Here is a 20980-nt window from a genome sequence, read left to right on the forward strand (position 1 = left end):
TGAGATCATTGACAAGATCCTCCCGTGTAGTTCTGGGCTGATTCCTCACCGTTCTCATGATCATTGCAACTCCACGAGGTGAGATCTTGCATGGAGCCCCAGTCCGAGGGAGATTGACAGTTCTTTTGTGTTTCTTCCATTTGCGAATAATCGCACCAACTGTTGTCACCTTCTCACCAAGCTGCTTGGTGATGGTCTTGTAGCCCATTCCAGCCTTGTGTAGGTCTACAATCTTGTCCCTGACATCCTTGGAGAGCTCTTTGGTCTTGGCCATGGTGGAGAGTTTGGAATCTGATTGATTGATTGCTTCTGTGGACAGGTGTCTTTTATACAGGTAACAAACTCAGATTAGGAGCAATCCCTTTAAGAGTGTGCTCCTAATCTCAGCTCGTTACTTGTATAAAAGACACCTGGGAGCCAGAAATCTTTCTGGTTGAGAGGGGGTCAAATACTTATTTCCCTCATTAAAATTAAAATCCATTTATAACATTTTTGACATGTGTTTGTCTGGATTTTTTTGTTGTTATTCTGTCTCTCACTGTTCAAATAAACCTACCATTAAAATTATAGACTGATCATTTCTTTGTCAGTGGGCAAACATACAAAATCAGCAGGGGATCAAATACTTTTTTCCCTCACTGTAATTTAGTGTTAATATCAGTTTTTCTCTTTTTAGTTCAGTTTTATACAATTTATCACGACGATTTGAAACTTAGTTTTAATTCCATGGAATGGTGGTAGCTCTTCACTTTCCATTCTAGCTATTTTTTAGCATGTTTGGCGCCCACTGGTGTATAACGTGAAGTTAGGAGAGGGACTAAGATAGAATATTGAGTTTTGATTGGCTCATAATAAACTGCTCGTCATGCAGCTTCTGACAGCTGATTTGGAATAGCTGTCAACCTTTAAAACATATCACAAAATTATATGATTGGTTACTGGAACCTCACTATAAAATGTAAGTATTCAACATTAGTTGACCTGCGTTACACCCTCCCCTCTTGAAGGTTTTTTGTTCCATTGAATCTTCTTGTTGGCTGTATGGTCACTGGACGAGCTTGCACAGGAAACACTTCTTGTTTAACTTCTGAGTGATCAGATCTGTTCAGTGAACTTGTGAAGGCTGCACTTAAACCTTGGAACAAGGACTGAATAACAAAGGTTAGGGGATTTCCAAACTGATAGTACTGAAGCCTTTCTGGTCTCTCTCGCTGCCTGAAAGAATGTCGGACAGCACTGGCAGTTTCCTCATGTTGCTGTTTGCTATTATCAACTGGAGCATGTTCAACAGGGACATTATCCCTTGTGTTATTTGTCTCTTCAGCACTTTCAGACATGTCAGAGAAAACAGGTAACTCTTCGTCAATGATGAGAAAAACGTATACTTATTCTTATTCTGCAGAATGTTCAGGTAAGTTATCCTGTTCAGGTAAGTTGTTTGTCTCACTGTCAGGGGTTTCAGGTTCTTCAGGTAAGTTGTCAGTCTGATGTACTGTTCGAACTTCTTCTGCAAGGACTTCTTGGTCTGCTGTAACTTCATCAGGCTCTTCCTTGATGGAACAACAAGGAGGGTTGCTCAACCTGTGAGTTTCATAGACCTTGGTAAACCTAACAGACTCTTGACTCTTTGGTTTTTCAACCCAGAAGTTGTCATCAGAATCTGAATGTGTCTCATCCTCTTCGGTCACATCAGCACCTGGTTGAAGGTGTGTGCGAGATTTTTGGATGTGCTGCGACGTACAGTAACAGGTTTTTCAAGTGTAGTCGTAGACAATAATCCACAAGGCAGTAAAAGGTCACGGTGCAGTGTGCACAGTGGACCGTCCTTGCTCTCAGGCTTGACTGTATATTCTGGTATTTTACTTGCACGTTTGGTAAGCACATAAATGTCAGTTTCCCACTTATCAGCCAACATATGTTTCCCTCTCTGTTTAACATTTCTCATAAGAACTCTTGTCACCAACATCAAGGGTGGACTCTGTGACATGCCTGTCAAATCTGGTTTTGTTTCGTTCAGCTGTTTTGAGAGCGTTCCGGTTGGCTATCCTGTAGCTCTGTTCCAGGTGACTCTTCAAGTCTTGCACATACTCTGAATGCAATTTCTTCTGGTCATTACCAGGTAGATTGAAAGCTATGTCAACTTGTAGTCTAGGTTGTCTCCCGAACATTAATTCATATGGAGTGTAGCCGGTGACTTCATTCTTCGTGCCGTTGTATGCATGTACAAGTGGTTTAACGAAGTCACGCCAGTGAGTTTTGTCATGCATGCTTAGAGTACCAAGCATCTGGAATAGCGTCCTGTTAAAACGCTCGACATGATTTCCTCTTGGATGATATGGCGCTGTTCTCACTTTCTTGATTCCAGCAATCTCAGCAATCTCAAAATCAGGACCTTGGTCACTGTGGAGGCCTTCAGGAAAGCCATAGTGCACAATGAAGTGGTCCCAGAGAGACTTTGCAACAGTGCGGGTTTTATGGTTGGGATTCGGTATGGCCACTGTGTACTTGGTAAAATGATCTGTAATTAACAGTATATCCTTCGTGTTACTATGATCAGGCTCCAAAGAAAGGAAGTCCATGCATACTAGCTCCAAAGGCCTGCTGGTCTTAATGCTAACTAGAGGTGCAGCTTTCTCTGGGAGGGTTTTACGTTGTACACAGCGGTTACAGGTCTTAATCTTCTCCTCCACAGACATTGACAACTTTGGTCCAATCAAACCGGGATCGTATGAGATCCAGCGTGTGCTCGATGCCCATATGGCCCATATCATCATGCAGACTTTTCAATGCAACTGCACTTTGCTCTTCTGGAAGCACTAACTGCAAAGTATTTTTGGCTCCTTCTTACCTTCTGTAAAGAACACCATTCTTTAGCTCCAACTGGTTCCACTCACGCAGCAACAGAGGGAGTTCTGGGAGCTCGGCTCTAACAGTGGGAGGAGGTTTCTCCCCTGTTCCCAACTGAGTGACGACCTCTCTGATGCTGGCGTCAGCTCTTTGTTTTCCATCAGCTCCTTCTCTGACAAATGAGGAGTGACTGGAAACCCATCTTGATGTTCCGCCTCCTGGAAAGCATCTGGTATTGCACTGGAGTGGAAGGCAAGAGACTCAGCCAGCACAATTGGATAGCAGTTCTTTTCAAGGTCAGTGTAGTGAACAGTGTGTCAATCACAGACTGCATCTTTGTGGACTTTGTTTTGGAATTCAGATTTTTCCAGATGATGGAGAGTAAACTGATGGATTCTTTCCTGCTCCTTCTGAGACGTGAAATCGTCTGAAAGCTGGCTATGAGGACATCTTGAAAGTGCATCGGTAGGTGGAGAGGGCAGACAACAACCTGCAGCTTGTGGCATCTAGTTTAGTGTACGTAAGTGGATTACTATCAGTTACAACTGTGAATTCAGTCACATACAGATAGGTGTCCATCGGTTTCCAAATGTCTCCTTGGGGTTGTGATACTGACTACTTTTCTCTTTCTTTCTGTTCCCCTTGTGTAGTGGGGGATATCCAGAGGTAAGGTTGTTTAGAGGCTTGATGATGCTAGAGTAGTCCTGGCTGAACCTCCGGTAATAACCAGAAAACCCAAGAAATGACCGCAGCTCTTTGAGAGTTTTTGGATAGGGCCAGGTTTTTAGCATTTCAATATTTTCAGGGATCATTTTCAACATTCTCTGACACAACATGGCCTAGATATCGCACAGAGGTCTTGAAGAACCTACATTTTTCTGCCGATAATTTCAGCCCATACTCCTTGAGACGCTGAAGAACTTTGTGTTCTTCAATGGACTCTGAGAAAACGATGAGGTCCATCAATGAAAACAAGAACCTCCTTCAGGTTAATGTCGCCAATACAGCGCTCCATTAGCCGTTGAAACGTGCTTGGTGCGTTTGTGATCCCTTGTGGCATACGATTGAACTCCAAAAACCCTAAGGGGCACGCTGTCTGTTTGTCTGTCAGACTCCTCCTGAAAGCAATACCAAGCCCGGGCTTGCTGTTAAGCATGTTGCTTAAACTTGGCTGCTTCACAGGCTTCTCATTAGTTTGTTTTGTGTTGGCTTTACTAGGAGCTACATTGGTAGTAGGTATTTTGGAGGGTTTTCGATTTTGTGTCTTGAGGTTTGTGAGCTGACTTGAGTTCAGCTATCTGTTTTTTTAAATGCTCACTTTCACTGGTATCCACAGAGGAAGGACTAAGACATGCTTGCTTCAGGTGGGACATTACACAATGCTTGGAGGCACCAGAGAGTTGCTTAGCAGCACCAAGGTGTTGCTTCATGCAAGTTACTTTTGCTTCATGCTTATCCTCTTCTATGCGAAGGAGGAGCAACACTTCAGCAAATTAAGGTGGTTTGCTTTTCTTCTGTTCCAGCTGGAGGTCCAATATCAGAGCTTTGTCCAAGCAACCTAGGCAGAACTGCCTCAGGAGATGAAGATCGAGTTCATCAGCTGGAACACCACCTCTTTTCATGGCCGTGCTCAGGGTAACCTGTAACCTTTGTAAGGGGCTGGACGGCTTCTCATCATTGTTTTGCAGGGTGCCCATGAATTTGGCAAATAGCTTGTCTCCATCTTTAACTGTGCCATAAGCTGAGTCTAACAGCTGAAGGTAATCAGTTGGCTGATGCTTGAGGACTCAAATGCTTTGTGAGGTCTGCAGCTGGTGGCAGAAGACTATCAAGAATTGTTCTAGTAAGATGAAGGTCTGACAGGCCAGGGTCACTTAAGATGAGTTCACGCTGAGGTCTTGACGATGCATGGTGATGGAACGTAGCTTCCTCATAATGTGTTCAACAACGTCCCTTTGCACATCAGGGGGGTTGGCGTCACTTACAGTGAATGTTGATTTAATTTTCACATCAGCCGGTTGAGTAACTGGTGAGGAGATGGGATTGGTCAGGTTTTGGGTTGTAGGAGGAGCAGCGTGTGGCAGGGACCCGCTCTCATACGGCTGTGCAGGTGCTAAGTCTTCCGATTCAGGGCCTGTCTCGGTATAATGGCTCAGAGTTTTGTCAGACGAGGGACATTTTCATGAACTGAGTGTAATGAATGTAGAACAATGAAGTGACCACAGCATGTGGTGTTGGTGTAGGGGAACAGAACAGTGAAGTGACCACAGCATGTGGTGGTGGTGTAGGGGAACAGAACAGTGTAGTGACCACAGCATGTGGTGGTGGTGTAGGGGAACAGAACAGTGTGTGACTGTTTCCTGTGTCCAGGTCGACCCCGTCTGGAGAGAAGCGTCATGGTCTGGAGTCTAAGATCTCTAGGCTGGAGAATTATCTGAGGTTCATAAAGGTAAGACTAATGGTCATGTCTGAGAGGTTAAATGTCATTGTGATCAAACCACATATAGATCACAGCCACATACTGTCTAAAGTGTGTGTGTGTGTGTGTGTGTGTGTGTGTGTGTGTGTGTAGGGATGCAGCCTGACCTCCACCACTCATAGTGTGCATGAGCAATTAGTTAATTATCTAGACTATATGTGTGTACTGTATCATTTCATACTGTAGAACTGACTATGACAGTGAGTACAGGTGTTTAACATATGCGGGTAGAACTGACTATGACAGTGAGTACATGTGATGTAACATATGAGGGTAGAACTGCTATGTGTGATGTAGAACTGACTATTGACAGTGACTACAGGTGATGTAACATATGAGGGTAGAACTGTAACTGATATGACAGTGAGTACAGGTGTTTTAACATATGAGGGTAGAACTGTAGAACTGAACTGACTATGACAGTGAGTACAGGTGTTTTAACATATGAGGCTAGAACTGCAGAACTGACTATGACAGTGAGTACAGGTGTTTAACATATGAGGGTAGAACTGTAGAACGGACTATTGACAGTGAGTACAGGTGATGTAACATATGAGGGTAGAACTGTAGAACTGACTATGACAGTGAGTACAGGTGATGTAACATATGAGGGTAGAACTGTAGAACTGACTATGACAGTGAGTACAGGTGTTTAACATATGAGGGTAGAACTGACTATGACAGTGAGTACAGGTGTTTAACATATGAGGGTAGAACTGTAGAACTGACTGACAGTGAGTACAGGTGTTGTAACATATGAGGGTAGAACTGACTATGACAGTGAGTACAGGTGATGTAACATATGAGGGTAGAACTGTAGAACTGACTATGACAGTGAGTACAGGTGTTTTAACATATGAGGGTAGAACTGTAGAACTGACTATGACAGTGAGTACAGGTGTTTTAACATATGAGGGTAGAACTGACTATGACAGTGAGTACAGGTGATGTAACATATGAGGGTAGAACTGACTATGACAGTGAGTACAGGTGATGTAACATATGAGGGTAGAAGTGTAGAACTGGCTATGACAGTGTGTGTGTGTGTGTGTGTGTGTTAAAGTATTTAGTCATCTATTTCATGATGATATGTGATATTGAGAGACCAGTATAAATATTCTAGTATGTCTTAATAATATTCATATATTCATGTTCTTTATTTTATATCACTAGTCAGGTTTTTCTATTCCTTCCTCACACGTGTCACCTTTTGTTATTTTAGAGAACGTTGGGTGTTCCAGCTCTGCTGCTGACCACTCTGGAGGAGCTCACTGAATAACAGCTGAAGACATTTCAGTCTATCCTGACTAGTGTCCAGAACACTGAGAGACACAACACAGTGGATCAGATGGTGGAGAGATACGGCCCTGAGGGAGCTGTGAGGAACACACTGAGGACCCTGAGGAGGATGAAGCTGGTAGACCTAGCAGAGAACTTAGAGAGAGATCACACTAGAGGTAATATAACAAGAATGTACATCAATCTATACATCACAACCACAGTTCAGTGTAGGTCTAACCAGAAACAACATTCAACTGACTTCATTATAACGTTCAGCAGACCCCTCTTATTTATTGTATGTATCCAGGTGATCTCATTGTGAAATCAATAATTTATTTTATTTAGAATCAACAGTACAGTGTCTCAGTAATCATGGCTGTACTTCTCTTCTTGAGCTGCCCAAATTCAAACCAATCAACAGAAGAGTCAGTAAGTAAGAGTAACGTTTGTGGGGGACAAACTTATTGACAATACATACAATACTGATATAAGAAAAAGAAGCCTGGAGGCGAAGCTAAACAATACATTAAATATATCTGACATGGAGGACATCTCTCTCTCTCTATTTGTTCCAGCTCTGCTGCTGAACACTCTGGAGGAGCTGAACATAAACGAGCTGAAAACATTTGAAAACTACCTGTCTAGTGGCCAGCTGCCTGGCTTTCCTCCCATCCCAGAGAGCCAGCTGGAGAACACTGACAGACAGGTCACAGTGGATGAGATGGTGGAGAACTACGGCCCTCAGAGAGCTGTGAAGATCACAGTGGAGATCCTGAAGTGGATGAATCTGGATGATCTGGTAGAGCAGTTTGAGAGAGATCACACTAGAGGTAATATAACAATAATGTACATCAATCTATACATCACAACCACAGTTCAGTCTAGGTCTAACCAGAAACAACATTCAACTGACTTCATAATAACATTCAGCAGGCTCCTCTTTGGTAATTTGTATTGAGGATGTATCCAGGTGACCCCATTATGATTAAACAACAATCCAACATGCATTACATTCCATACATACAATCACCAATACAGTAGGGAAGATTTCACAAACAGATGAGACTTTCTAATCATGGCTGTATATCTCTTCCTGAGCTTCCTAATCTGGAAGATGAACCAGAATGATCTGGCAGAGAAGTTAGAGAGATCAGAGAAGTAGGATTGTAGACAAGAACCCTAACTGACTCTCTATCTCCCTCCTATCTTCCCCTCTATTTCCCATGTTTCTCAGGTATTCCCACTGCCTCGTACAAGTCCTCAGTCCAACCCAGGCCCCTCTACGGCGCGAAACCCCCACTTCTGTTCAGCTCCCCCTCCTTCCTTCACCCTGGTTCATCCAAGAAGTTGTCTTCGATATCTGGTTGCTCAGGACAGCTCAGCTCACAGGTAAGAGGACGGTTAGAGAAGTGTAGGATCACTTCTACCCTCATATGTTACATCACCTGTACTCACTGTCATAGTCAGTTCTACAGCACTACCCTCATATGCTAAACACCTGTACTCACTATCATAGTCAGTTCTACCCTCATATGTTACATCACCTGTACTCACTGTCATAGTCAGTTCTACCCTCATATGTTACATCACCTGTACTCACTGTCATAGTCAGTTCTACAGTTCTACCCTCATATGTTACATCACCTGTACTCACTGTCATAGTCAGTTCTACAGTATGAAATGATACAGTACACACATATAGTCTAGATAATTAACTAATCTCTCATGTACACTATGAGTGGTGGTGGTCAGGCTGCATCCCTACACACACACACACACACACACACACCCCTCTCATTTTAAAATGTGATCTTGCACTGTTAGAGAAATTAGTGTGTGTGTGGCTATGTTCATGTTCTTGATTGCAGTAGTCAGTATTTCTATCCCTTTACTTACACTACTGTTCAAAGGTTTGGTGTCACTTAGAAATGTCCTTGTTTTTGAAAGAAAAGCACATTTCCTGCCCATTAAAATAACATCAAATAGATCAGAAATACAGTGTAGACATTGTTAGTTGTAAATGACTATTGTAGCTGGAAACAGATGATTTTTTATGGAATATATACATAGGTGTACAGAGGCCCATTATCAGCAACCATCACTCCTGTGTTCCAATGGCATGTTGTGTTAGCTAATCCAAGTTTATCATTTTAAAAGGCTAATTGATCATTAGAAAACCCTTTTGCAATTATGTTAGCACAGCTGAAAACTGTTGTTCTGATTAAAGAAGCAATAAAACTGTCCTTCTTTAGACTAGTTGAGTATCTGGAGAATCAGCATTTGTGGGTTCGATTACAGACTCATAATGGCCAGAAACAAAGATGGTGGAGCAACTCAGACACTGGCAGTGATAAAAAAAAGAGAGAAGAGACATGTCCATCTGGCTAGAAGTTCTAGAGCCTTGTACAGAGAGGCAGCAGGCAGCAAAGACACTGGAATCACAAAGGACAAATATGAACTGGTCACGGTGAGGAAGAGAGGGGATGTTTAGGTTCACATAACCCACACCTGGTAAAAGACATGGAGACAGACAGACTGACAGAAAGAAAGGGTTGTCACCAAATTAAATTTTTATCTGTTCTGTTGTTGTTTTCTTAGAAACCTACAGAGAAGAAAAGAGAAGCTCTGCTGCTGGCCACTCTGGAGGAGCTGAGCACAGACGAGCTGAAGATATTTCAGCAGGAACTGACTCCAAGCAAACAGCTTCCACCTTACCTGACTGGCTTTCCTCCCATCCCAGAGAGTCAGCTGGAGAACGCTGACAGACAGGTCACAGTGGATCAGATGGTGAAGAGATACGGCCCTGAGGGAGCTGTGGAGATCACACTGAAGATTCTGAGGAGGATGAACCGGGAAGATCTGGCAGAGAAGTTTGGGAGATATCACAGTAGAGGTAACACAGCCAGACGATAGAGCTATCATTACACTCAGATCTGGGATATTGAGTGATAGAGATTCACACAAAGATACCGCACAGCATGTTGACTGTTTCTGAACTGACTATTATACTAGCCTGTTGGTATGTTAACCAGATAACAACACTTTAAACTCTCTCTCTCCCTCTTTTCACTTTACACTTTCTTTCTCTCTCTTTTTGATGACCCCTGCAGGAAAGAAAAGGAGAACAATTAAGGAACCATCCTGGCCTGGTCTAGTTTCTAGGGGCAAAAAGATTAAGGATTGTGTCCCACTGACTGGCAGAGCCCCATTCTTCATCAAACATAAGGTGCCTGATTGTCCCTGCCCTTCTCACTGCTGCCATGGTGACCAACATGTTCACAGTAGGACAGAAAACAGGTCAAATTTACATATAACATTTTACTATTATAGAAGTATGTTTCTATCTATTCTGTTGATTTGAATCTAGAAAATCCCCAAACCTGGAGATGGACTTTTTAACCATCCTGGAGAGACCACTGGAGATGGCTAACAGTCTCAACACAGAGGTATCTGTGAACACCCAGGAGAACACCCAGGAGAACACCCAGGAGAACACCCAGGAGAACACCCAGGAGAACACCCAGGAGAACACCCAGGAGAACACCCAGGAGAACACCCAGGAGAACACCCAGGAGAACACCCAGGAGAACACCCAGGAGAACACCCAGGAGAACACCCAGGAGAACACCCAGGAGAACACCCAGGAGAACATCCAGGAGAACACCCAGGAGAACACCCAGAGGATGGATGAGGAGTTGGGAAGAGAAAGGGGTAACAGCTATACAGCAAACATCTCAATCTGGAACAATGATGAAGTTGAAGTTGTATAGTAAAACATGATGATTGATGTTTATCTGGTTCTCTTTAGATTCTCCTCTCTTCCTGGATCACCATCACATGGTAAGACCCTCACTGGAAAGAGAGGAAGACTGAAGGAGAGAACATTTGAATTTAAAAACTATTCTTCACACTATTGGTTGAATTACACTATCTATTGTTTCTACATTTTAGAGTTCTCCAGATGAATTTACACCGGAAATCCATGATCAGGACAACAGGGGAGAGTACCGGTAACTTGATTTATTAGATGTTTGTATAAAATAAGGACAATACCTTAAATCCAGGAAATCTCAGAAAATGTAATTCTTCATTGTTTGCTCTAGATTCCAGTGCCCACGTGCAGGTCTGTTCCAGTGCAGTATAACAGGCCTGGTGTTTAGGATGGAGGGAGAGGGAGAGGTGCTCTATAGGACAGTCCCCTGGGACTGGAGGCTTCTATCCCAGAATGGCAAGAGACCTGCAGGACCCCTGTTCAAGTTTACATGCCTTAAGGGGTCTGTCTGTCAACTACACCTCCCACACTGTGAGATCTACAATAGTGAGTAATCATATCATGAAGGGTTAACTTCACTTTTCATGTTTCAGGACTCTTCTGAAAGATCATATTCTCATTATTTCCATATTATTTACACATTATTATATATTTTATTTTCTGCTTTAGTCTCAGCATTGTTATTTTTGTCTTGTTGGTCAGAGAAAGCTCTAAATGTTATCTTTCTTTACCAGGTGGTGGATGTGACTTCCTGTCTGTAGCCCATGTGGCTGATGACAACATGGATTTTATCTGTCCACATAAGATAACAGAAACACACATCATAATAAACATCAGTGGATTCTCTGCTTATGGTGAAGTCAAGGATGAAGACTCACCCACCGTTCCTATAAGGGCACTTGTCTTGTTGTTCTACAAACCCCCAGTTGTTCCTAAAAAGAGATCCATCCTGAATGTGTTGTTGCTTCCCAGAAATGCTGTGATCAGGGAGGTAAGAATATCATGAATGTCAATTCAATCAAGCACACACTGTGGTAAACACACAGGACATTAAACCACAAATTCATGTTTTGGTAATGTTTCTGCTTGGATAATGTTTTCTGATTTAAACAAAGAATAACAAGTGATTTTATGAAAACATTCCAAGGTGCAGGAGGAGTGGAAAAGAAGGAATGGAGACAAATACATCTATATTGAAACAAATTCTCACTGCCAACTAACTCCCAACCAAAAATACAACTTCTCCACAAATCTTACAGATGATTATCTAATTCAACCAAAGGTGATATCTGAGCTAGAGAGAGAAGAATCATTGTTTGCATATGCAAATTATCTTATGATGTTGTTACCTTTAAATATTGAATTGTTATATCATTTGATAGACTAACACTTTATCTTTCTACCAGGATGCAGAATTTGTGGATTTTGAATCCTATGAAAATTACATTCCAACATTCCAGTTGTTCATACAAACTGTTGTTGAGCAAGTTAATCTTCTTCTGAAAGAAAATGGTGGTGAAGAATCTGTCTGGGACAGACATGTCTGGCTTCCAGGTAACACAAAGCAGTAGTAGTCGGTTTTGAATTATTGTTATTTAACTATGATGTGAATATTTTATTTTTGTACATTTATTTTATCAGAGAGTTATACTTAGAACAAGGTCTCTTTTACAGACAAGAATATATTATATCATATGCTTATGGTTGGTTATAATGAACGTACCTTTTGTCAGATAGTAAAACACCTTCTCTTTTCATCCACAGCCTCACCAACAGATGTCACCTCTACAGGTACTGTTGACCTTCCACTGACATTCACCATCATTATAAACCTCTCACTAACACACTAGATATTCACCACCATTATAAACCTCTCACTAACACACTAGATATTCACCACCATTATAAACCTCTCAATAACAAACTAGAGATTCACCACTATTATAAACCTCTCAATAACAAACTAGAGATTCACCACCATTATAAACCTCTCAATAACAAACTAGAGATTCACCCCATTATAAACCTCTCAATAACAAACTAGAGATTCATCCCCATTATAAACCTCTCAATAACAACTACAGATTCATCACTATTATAAACCTCTCAATAACAAACTAGAGATTCATCACCATTATAAACCTCTCAATAACAAACTAGAGATTCATCACCATTATAAACCTCTCACTAACACACTAGATATTCACCACCATTAAAAACCTCTCAATAACAAACTAGAGATTCACCACCATTATAAACCTCTCAATAACAAACTAGAGATCCACCACCATTATAAACCTCTCAATAACAAACTAGACATTCATCCCCATTATAAACCTCTCAATAACAACTACAGATTCATCACTATTATAAACCTCTCAATAACAAACTAGAGATTCATCACCATTATAAACCTCTCAATAACAAACTAGAGATTCATCACCATTATAAACCTCTCAATAACAAACTAGAGATTCATCACCATTATAAACCTCTCAATAACAAACTAGAGATTCACCACCATTATAAACCTCTCAATAACAAACTAGAGATTCACCACCATTATAAACCTCTCAATAACAAACTAGAGATTCACCACCATTATAAACCTCTCAATAACAAACTAGAGATTCATCACCATTATAAACCTCTCAATAACAAACTAGAGATTCATCACCATTATAAACCTCTCAATAACAAACTAGAGATTCACCACCATTATAAACCTCTCACTAACACACTAGATATTCATCATCATTATAAACCTCTCAATTATAAACTAGAGATTCACCACCATTATAAACCTCTCAATAACAAACTAGAGATTCATCACCATTATAAACCTCTCAATAACAAACTAGAGATTCATCACCATTATAAACCTCTCAATAACAAACTAGAGATTCATCACCATTATAAACCTCTCAATAACAAACTAGAGATTCACCACCATTATAAACCTCTCAATAACAAACTAGAGATTCATCACCATTATAAACCTCTCAATAACAAACTAGAGATTCACCACCATTATAAACCTCTCACTAACAAACTAGAGATTCACCACCATTATAAACCTCTCAATAACAAACTAGAGATTCACCACCATTATAAACCTCTCAATAACAAACTAGAGATTCATCACCATTATAAACCTCTCAATAACAAACTACAGATTCATCACCATTATAAACCTCTCAATAACAAACTAGAGATTCATCACCATTATAAACCTCTCAATAACAAACTAGAGATTCACCACCATTATAAACCTCTCAATAACAAACTAGAGAATCACTACCATTATAAACCTCTCAATAACAAACTAGAGATTCACCACCATTATAAATCTCTCAATAACAAACTAGAGATTCATCACCATTATAAACCTCTCAATAACAAACTAGAGATTCATCACCATTATAAACCTCTCAATAACAAACTACAGATTCATCACCATTATAAACCTCTCAATAAGAAACTAGAGATTCACCACCATTATAAACCTCTCGATAACAAACTAGATATTCACCACCATTATAAACCTCTCAATAACAAACTAGAGATTCATCACCATTATAAACCTCTCAATAACAAACTAGAGATTCATCACTATTATAAACCTCTCAATAACACACTAGAGATTCATCACCATTATAAACCTCTCAATAACAAACTAGAGATTCACCACCATTATAAACCTCTCAATTATAAACTAGAGATTCATCACCATTATAAACCTCTCAATAACAAATTAGAGATTCATCACCATTATAAACCTCTCAATAACAAACTAGAGATTCACCACCATCATCAACCTCTCAATAACAAACTAGAGATCCCCACCATTATAAACCTCTCACTAACAAACTAGATATTCACCACCATTATAAACCTCTCAATAACAAACTAGAGATTCATCACCATTATAAACCTCTCAATAACAAACTAGAGATTCACCACCATTATAAACCTCTCAATTATAAACTAGAGAAAGTTAATCCTAGACAGTGTCGTATCATCCTAGACAGTGTCGTATCATCCTAGATATATATTAAAATCCTCATTTCCCCCTCTCAGTTTCAGCTGTTTCCCCAGCAGCCACTCCTGCCAACACCTCTACCCCCCCTGGCAGTATCTTCATCAGAAGACACAGGATTGCTCTAGAGACTCGCCTGGGAATCTTACAGCCTATATGCCTGCGTCTCCAGGTTTGTGGGGTTCTGATTGACGAAGAAAGGGAGGAGGTCAGCAGATACACCAAGATCCTACAGAACCAAGCCTTACTGGATATGGTGGTGAGGAAGGGGGCTCGCGCCCAGGAACACTTCTACCAGGTCCTGAAGGAAGTAGATCCCTGCCTGGTCAAAGACCTGGAAGAGCAGACAGTCTGAGACAGGTAGCCATGGATACAACGACATCAGGAGATATAATATCACTATACTACTACATGATCTGAGAGAGACATACAGACTGAGACAGGTAGCCATGGATACCACCTCACAACCTCAGAAGATATCAAAACATTTATCAGAGACAGAGAGCAGTACTTTGAGGAGGAGCCATCCTGACCAGAGGTCGTTGGTGTGTAACGTGATTGGACACCATTCTCACCATCACTCCCATCAGTCTGTAGTTTACTTTACAAGCCCCAGATCTGAGGCAAGGTGACATCACTGTGAGGCTACTGTCTACCAGACAAGTACTCTGGTACACTGGCTGCAGACTACAAGATCAGGGACTATTTTTTATTATAATTTTTTTTTATATATATATATTTTTATAAATATAAGTCGGAAGTTAACACATACTTAGGTTGGAGTCATTAAAACTCGTTTTTCAACCACTCCACCAATTTCTTCTTAACAAACTATAGTTTTGGCAAGTCGGTTAGGACATCTACTTTGTGCACGACACAAGTCATTTTTCCAACAATTGTTTACAGACAGATTATTTCACTTATAATTCACTTTATCACAATTCCAGTGGCTCAGAAGTTTACATACACTCAGTTGACCATGCCTTTAAACAGCTTGGAAAATTCCTGAAAATGATGTCATGGCTTTAGAAGCTTCTGATAGGCTAATTGGCATCATTTGAGTCAATTGGATGTGTACCTGTGGATGTATTTCAAGGCCTACCTTCAAACTCAGTGCCTCTTTGCTTGACATCATGGGAAAATCTAAAGAAATCAGCCAAGACCTCAGAAAAGAAATTGTAGACCTCCACAAGTCTGGTTCATCCTTGTGAGCAATTTCCAAACGCCTGAAGGTACTACGTTCATCTGTACAAACAATAGTACGCAAGTATAAACACCATGGGACCAGGCAGCCATCATACCGCTCAGGAAGGAGACGGGTTCTGTCTCCTAGAGATGATCGTACTTTGGTGCAAAAAGTGCAAATCAATCCCAGAACAACAGCAAAGGACCTTGTGAAGATGCTGGAGGAAACATACAAAAGTGTCTATATCCACAGTAAAACAAGTCCTATATCGACATAACCTGAAAGGCTCGCTCGGCAAGGAAGAAGCCACTGCTCCAAAACCGCCATAAAAAAGCCAGACTACGGTTTGCAACTGCACATGGGACAAAGATTTTACTTTTCGGAGAAATGTCTTCTGGTTTGATGAAACAAATATATAACTGTTTGGCCATAATGACCATTGTTATGTTTGGAGGAAAAAGGGGGAGGCTTGCAAGCCAAAGAACACCATCCCAACCATGAAGCACAGGGGTGGCAGCATCATGTTGTGGGGGTGCTTTGCTGCAGGAGGGACTGGTGCACTTCACAAAATAGATGGCATCATGAGGATGGAAATTATGTGGATATATTGAAGCAACATCTCAAGACATCAGTCAGGAAGTTAAAGCTTTATCGCAAATGGGGTCTTGCAAATGGACATTGACCCCAAGCATACTTCCAAAGTTGTGGCAAAATGGCTTAAGGACAACAAAGTCAGGGTTTTGGAGTGTCCATCACTAAGCCCTGACCTCAATCCTATAGAAATTTGTGGGAGGAACTGAAAAAGCGTCTGCGAGCAAGGAGGCCTACTAACCTGACTCAGTTACACCAGCTCTGTCAAGAGGAATGGGCCAAAATTCACCCAACTTACTGTGGGAAGCTTGTGGAAGGCTAACCAAAACGTTTGACCCAAGTTAAACAATTTGAAGGCAATGCTACCAAATACTAATTGAGTGTATGTAAACTTCTGACTCACTGGGAATGTGATGAAAGAAATAAAAGCTGAAATAAATAATTCTCTCTACTATTATTCTGACATTTCACATTCTTAAAATAAAGTGGTGATCCTAACTAACCGAAGACAGGGAATTTTTACTAGGATTAAATGTAAGGAGTTGTGAAAAACTGAGTTTAAATGTATTTGGCTAAGGTGTATGTTAACTTCCGACTTCAACTATATATATATATATATATATATATATATATATATATATATATATATATATATATATATATATTACACTGTTTAAGTTTATATAATGGTTTTTTTAAGAGCATGAATCTTTTTGACATTTTCACATCATTATTTTCCAACATTAGGGACTGGTGGTCTCCTTTCGTGATTGATAATGAGAAATAGACAAAACTCTCACTCTTGAGATAACAAATCTATCCTTCACCCAAAAATGGGTTTTAAGGTTAGGTATGATGTTTCGGCCCCACCCCACACAAAGGTTGCAGCCACATTTTGATCTTATTTCTACTAATTGGTCTTTTGATCAATCACATCAGATCTTTTCACATGATCTGATTGGTCAAAATACCAATTAGTCAACAAAAGATCAGAATTGGTCTGTCTGTGCCATATTCATCAACTCACTGCATATCTGTAAGACGCATTCTACAAATAAAAAGTAACCGTAATTTCTGTTGAACCACTGAGGTGAGAGAGCGGAGTTGGGGTTCCCTTCCAGTCAATTCAAGAAGTACACTGACATTCCAAATCTCTTCAATGCTTTTCAATGAGGAACACTTAGAATTTGGTTTACTTTCTGAATTGACTGGAATTAAAATGGAATTGACCCCAACCCTGGATGAGAGAGGAGGTGGGCAGTAAAGCCACCTGGGTCTTACAGATAAGAAGTAAGCATAGGCTGATTAAAACACCTGGTTTTCTGAGCAATCTTAAGAATTATTAGGGCATGTAAACGCCTTAATCAGCGTTCCAGCGGGGTATTTGATCTGTGCATGTGCTAGCACTAGCCGAGCGAGCCTCCCTCTTTAGGGCGAGAGTGCCATCAGGTATTCTGGTTTCAGACACTAGCCGAGCGAGCCTCCCTCTTTAGGGCGAGAGTGCCATCAGGTATTCTGGTTTCAGACACTAGCCGAGCGAGCCTCCCTCTTTAGGGCGAGAGTGCTATCAGGTATCCTGGTTTCAGACACTAGTTGAGCGAGCCTCCCTCTTTAGGGCGAGAGTGCCATCAGGTATTCTGGTTTCAGACACTAGCCGAGCGAGCCTCCCTCTTTAGGGCGAGAGTGCCATCAGGTATTCTGGTTTCAGACACTAGCCTAGCGAGCCTCCCTCTTTAGGGCGAGAGTGCCATCAGGTATTCTGGTTTCAGACACTAGCCGAGCGAGCCTCCCTCTTTAGGGCGAGAGTGCCATCAGGTATTCTGGTTTCAGACACTAGCCTAGCGATCCTCCCTCTTTAGGGCGAGAGTGCCATCAGGTATTCTGGTTTCAGACACTAGCCGAGCGAGCATCCCTCTTTAGGGCGAGAGTGCCATCAGGTATTCTGGTTTCAGACACTAGCCGAGCGAGCATCCCTCTTTAGGGCGAGAGTGCCATCAGGTATCCTGGTTTCAGACACTAGTTGAGCGAGCCTCACTGTAGTGCATATGTGAATATGATGGTATTGTTGAACTTTTTTGCATTGTCATGTCATTACCTCTATAAACAAATGTATCTGATGGATGTTTCATTCTACAGTTGATCTATGGTTGATACATGATACATGTCTCTAGACCACAAGATTCTCTGATGTTTTAGTAGAATAAATATAATAGAACAAGATATGAGAATAGAATAGGCCTATAATAGAATACAACACAATACCACAAAATACAATACAACGCAATACAACACAACACAACATGATACAATACAACACAATGCATCACAATACAACATAATAAAATACGACATAATACAATCCAACACATTACGACATAATACAATCCAACTCAACACATTACAACATAATACAATACAACGCAATACAACACATTACAATGCAACAAAATGCAACATAATACAATACAACATAATACAATAAAATTCAACACAACATAATACAATACCAATAAATACAATACAACACAATACCAATAAATACAATACAACATAATACAATACCAATAAATACAACACAACATAATACAATACCAATAAATACAACACAATATAATACAATACCAATAAATACAACACAACATAATACCAATAAATACAACACAATACAACATTCAATACAACATTCAATACAACATAATACAATACCAATAAACACAACACAACATAATACAATACAACACAACACAACAGAATGCAATGCAACATAATACAATACAAAATGATACAATAAAACACAATACAATACAACATAATACAATACCAATAAACACAACACAACATAATACAATACAACACAACACAACAGAATGCAATGCAACATAATACAATACAAAATGATACAATAAAACACAACACAATACAACACAATAGATCTAATCAAGAACCAGAGGGCTGATACCACCTTAGAAGAGTCACGTGACTGGCCACTGGTTATTTTGTGTTGTCCTGTCGTTTCTGTCATCTGTTCCTTGCTGTTCTTGTTTTCTTCCCTCTTAAAGATTGCTTCCTGTGCGCAAAGGTTGCTGAGGTCTGGGGAGGATGAGGTTGGCTGGGGCAGTGGGGTAGCATTAACCAGGGCAGTATTTTGTTTGTGTTTATGTTTGGTTGGTGTGGTGTTCCGGGGTCCTTGCTGGTCCCCGGTTTTATAGGGGGGGTTGTTTTTTGTGGATTTGTTTTGGCACTTCAACACCCCTCATTATCACCATCCATGCACGCAACCACTCACTTACACTACTGATTACTGACTACACACACAGCATTGTTAATTGTATATAGTTTACATTAGTTAATAAATATATTTCTGTTATTCCTTGATCTCCATGTTGTCTCCCTCATTGTTACGGGCTACGAGCCTGTTCGTGACACTACATACTGTCACGTCCTGACCAGTATAAGGGTTATTTGTTATTGTAGTTTGGTCAGGACGTGGCAGAGGGTATTTGTTTTATGTGGTTTGGGGTGTGTGTATTATGTAGAGGGCGTTTGATTTATTATTTCCGGGTTTTTGGTCTATGTTCTATGTTTTGGTATTTCTATGTTCTTTCGGGGTTGTTGTATTTCTATGTTTAGGTTAATGGGGGGTTGGACTCTCAATTGGAGGCAGGTGCTTTCTCGTTGCCTCTGATTGAGTGTCCTATATATGGGTAATTGTTTGGGTTAGTGTTTGGGAGATTGTTTCTTGTTTTGCGTGTGTATGCATGACAAGACTGTTTTGTTGATCGTTCGTTTTTCATTTTGTTATTTTGGTGTTTCCTTGGTTTAAAATTAAACTATAAGATGAGCATCCACATTCCTGCTGCGTTTTGGTCCTCTATCCCCGACGACAACCGTGACACATACATTCAGTGTGACATCTTAGAAGTTGTTGGTTTAAAATGATGGGTGTTGTACAAAACAAATATATCCGAGATTGACTCGTCTCTAACAAATCTAACCAATCAGAGTATCAAAGTTGATAACGTCCTCATGTAGGCCACCTCTAAACCATCAGAAAGGTCAGAATGTATTTGCATTCTAGAAATCGTCAGGGAGATGGTGTGGGAACCGGCCACTAGTGGCAAAAATTAGTATATCAAAAAAGGTTTGGTATACCTCAACTGGTATGCCATCCAACCCTGGAGTTTTCCCAGACTGGATGGCATAACAGTTGAGGTATACCAAACCTTTTTTTATGTACTCAGAGGACCGTTATTAGGTAGTTAGAGATGAAGGGGAAATAGAGAATCAGAGAGTAGATACAATAGGTGGTAGAGCTAGTTAGAGATAAAGAGGAGATACAATAGGTGGTAGAGATATAGATAAGTGTGTGTGTGGCTATGTTCAAGTTGTTTATATCAGTAGCCAGTATTTCTATTCCTTCCTTATATCTTGTCACCTTTTTTATTTTAGAGACCCCAAATACTGGCTGTTTCAACTCTGCTGCTGGCCACTCTGGAGGAGCTCACTGAAGAACAGCTGAAGACATTTCCGTGGTACCTGATTAGGGGCTGGCTGTTTGGCTTTTCTCCCATCCCAAAGTGGCACCTGAGGAACGCTGACAGTCAGGTCACAGTGGATCAGATGGTGGGGAGATACAGTCATGAGAGAGCTGTGGAGATCACACTGAAGACCCTGAGGAGGAAGAACCAGAATGATCTGTCTAAGTTAGAGAGAGAGGTGAAACAGCAATAACAATTAGTCCGTTCTTTAAAAGTTCAGTTCCTCCTCCCGGGTGGTGCAGTGGTC

At 40.7% G+C, this 20980-nt stretch overlaps 1 protein-coding gene across 1 annotated transcript; it reads left to right on the forward strand.

Moving 5' to 3' along the window:
- Window positions 1-8961: 8961 nt before the first annotated feature.
- On the forward strand, window positions 8962-15136 carry LOC106592846 (NACHT, LRR and PYD domains-containing protein 1b allele 2-like). The gene is made up of 12 exons (XM_014184199.2): window positions 8962-9074; window positions 9206-9500; window positions 9718-9833; window positions 9975-10318; window positions 10416-10447; window positions 10559-10617; window positions 10711-10925; window positions 11114-11370; window positions 11527-11661; window positions 11786-11933; window positions 12144-12170; window positions 14460-15136. Exons 4-12 carry the CDS (start codon window positions 9994-9996, stop codon window positions 14771-14773), a joined length of 1512 nt encoding a protein of 503 aa, XP_014039674.2. The 5' UTR covers window positions 8962-9074; window positions 9206-9500; window positions 9718-9833; window positions 9975-9993; the 3' UTR covers window positions 14774-15136.
- The last annotated feature ends 5844 nt before the right edge of the window (window positions 15137-20980 follow it).

This window comes from Salmo salar, chromosome ssa02, assembly GCF_905237065.1.
Source record: "Salmo salar chromosome ssa02, Ssal_v3.1, whole genome shotgun sequence".
In the NCBI taxonomy this organism is placed as follows: Eukaryota; Metazoa; Chordata; class Actinopteri; order Salmoniformes; family Salmonidae; genus Salmo; species Salmo salar.

What these genes read in the sequence shown, in the direction of transcription:
- LOC106592846 (XM_014184199.2), top strand. Translation starts at nt 9,994, where the DNA reads ATGGACTTTTTAACCATCCTGGAGAGACCACTGGAGATGGCTAACAGT. An exon ending in ACACTGTGAGATCTACAATA is followed by an intron (nt 10,926 to 11,113) that starts GTGAGTAATCAT and finishes TTTCTTTACCAG; the next exon opens with GTGGTGGATGTGACTTCCTG. An exon ending in AACAGATGTCACCTCTACAG is followed by an intron (nt 12,171 to 14,459) that starts GTACTGTTGACC and finishes TCCCCCTCTCAG; the next exon opens with TTTCAGCTGTTTCCCCAGCA.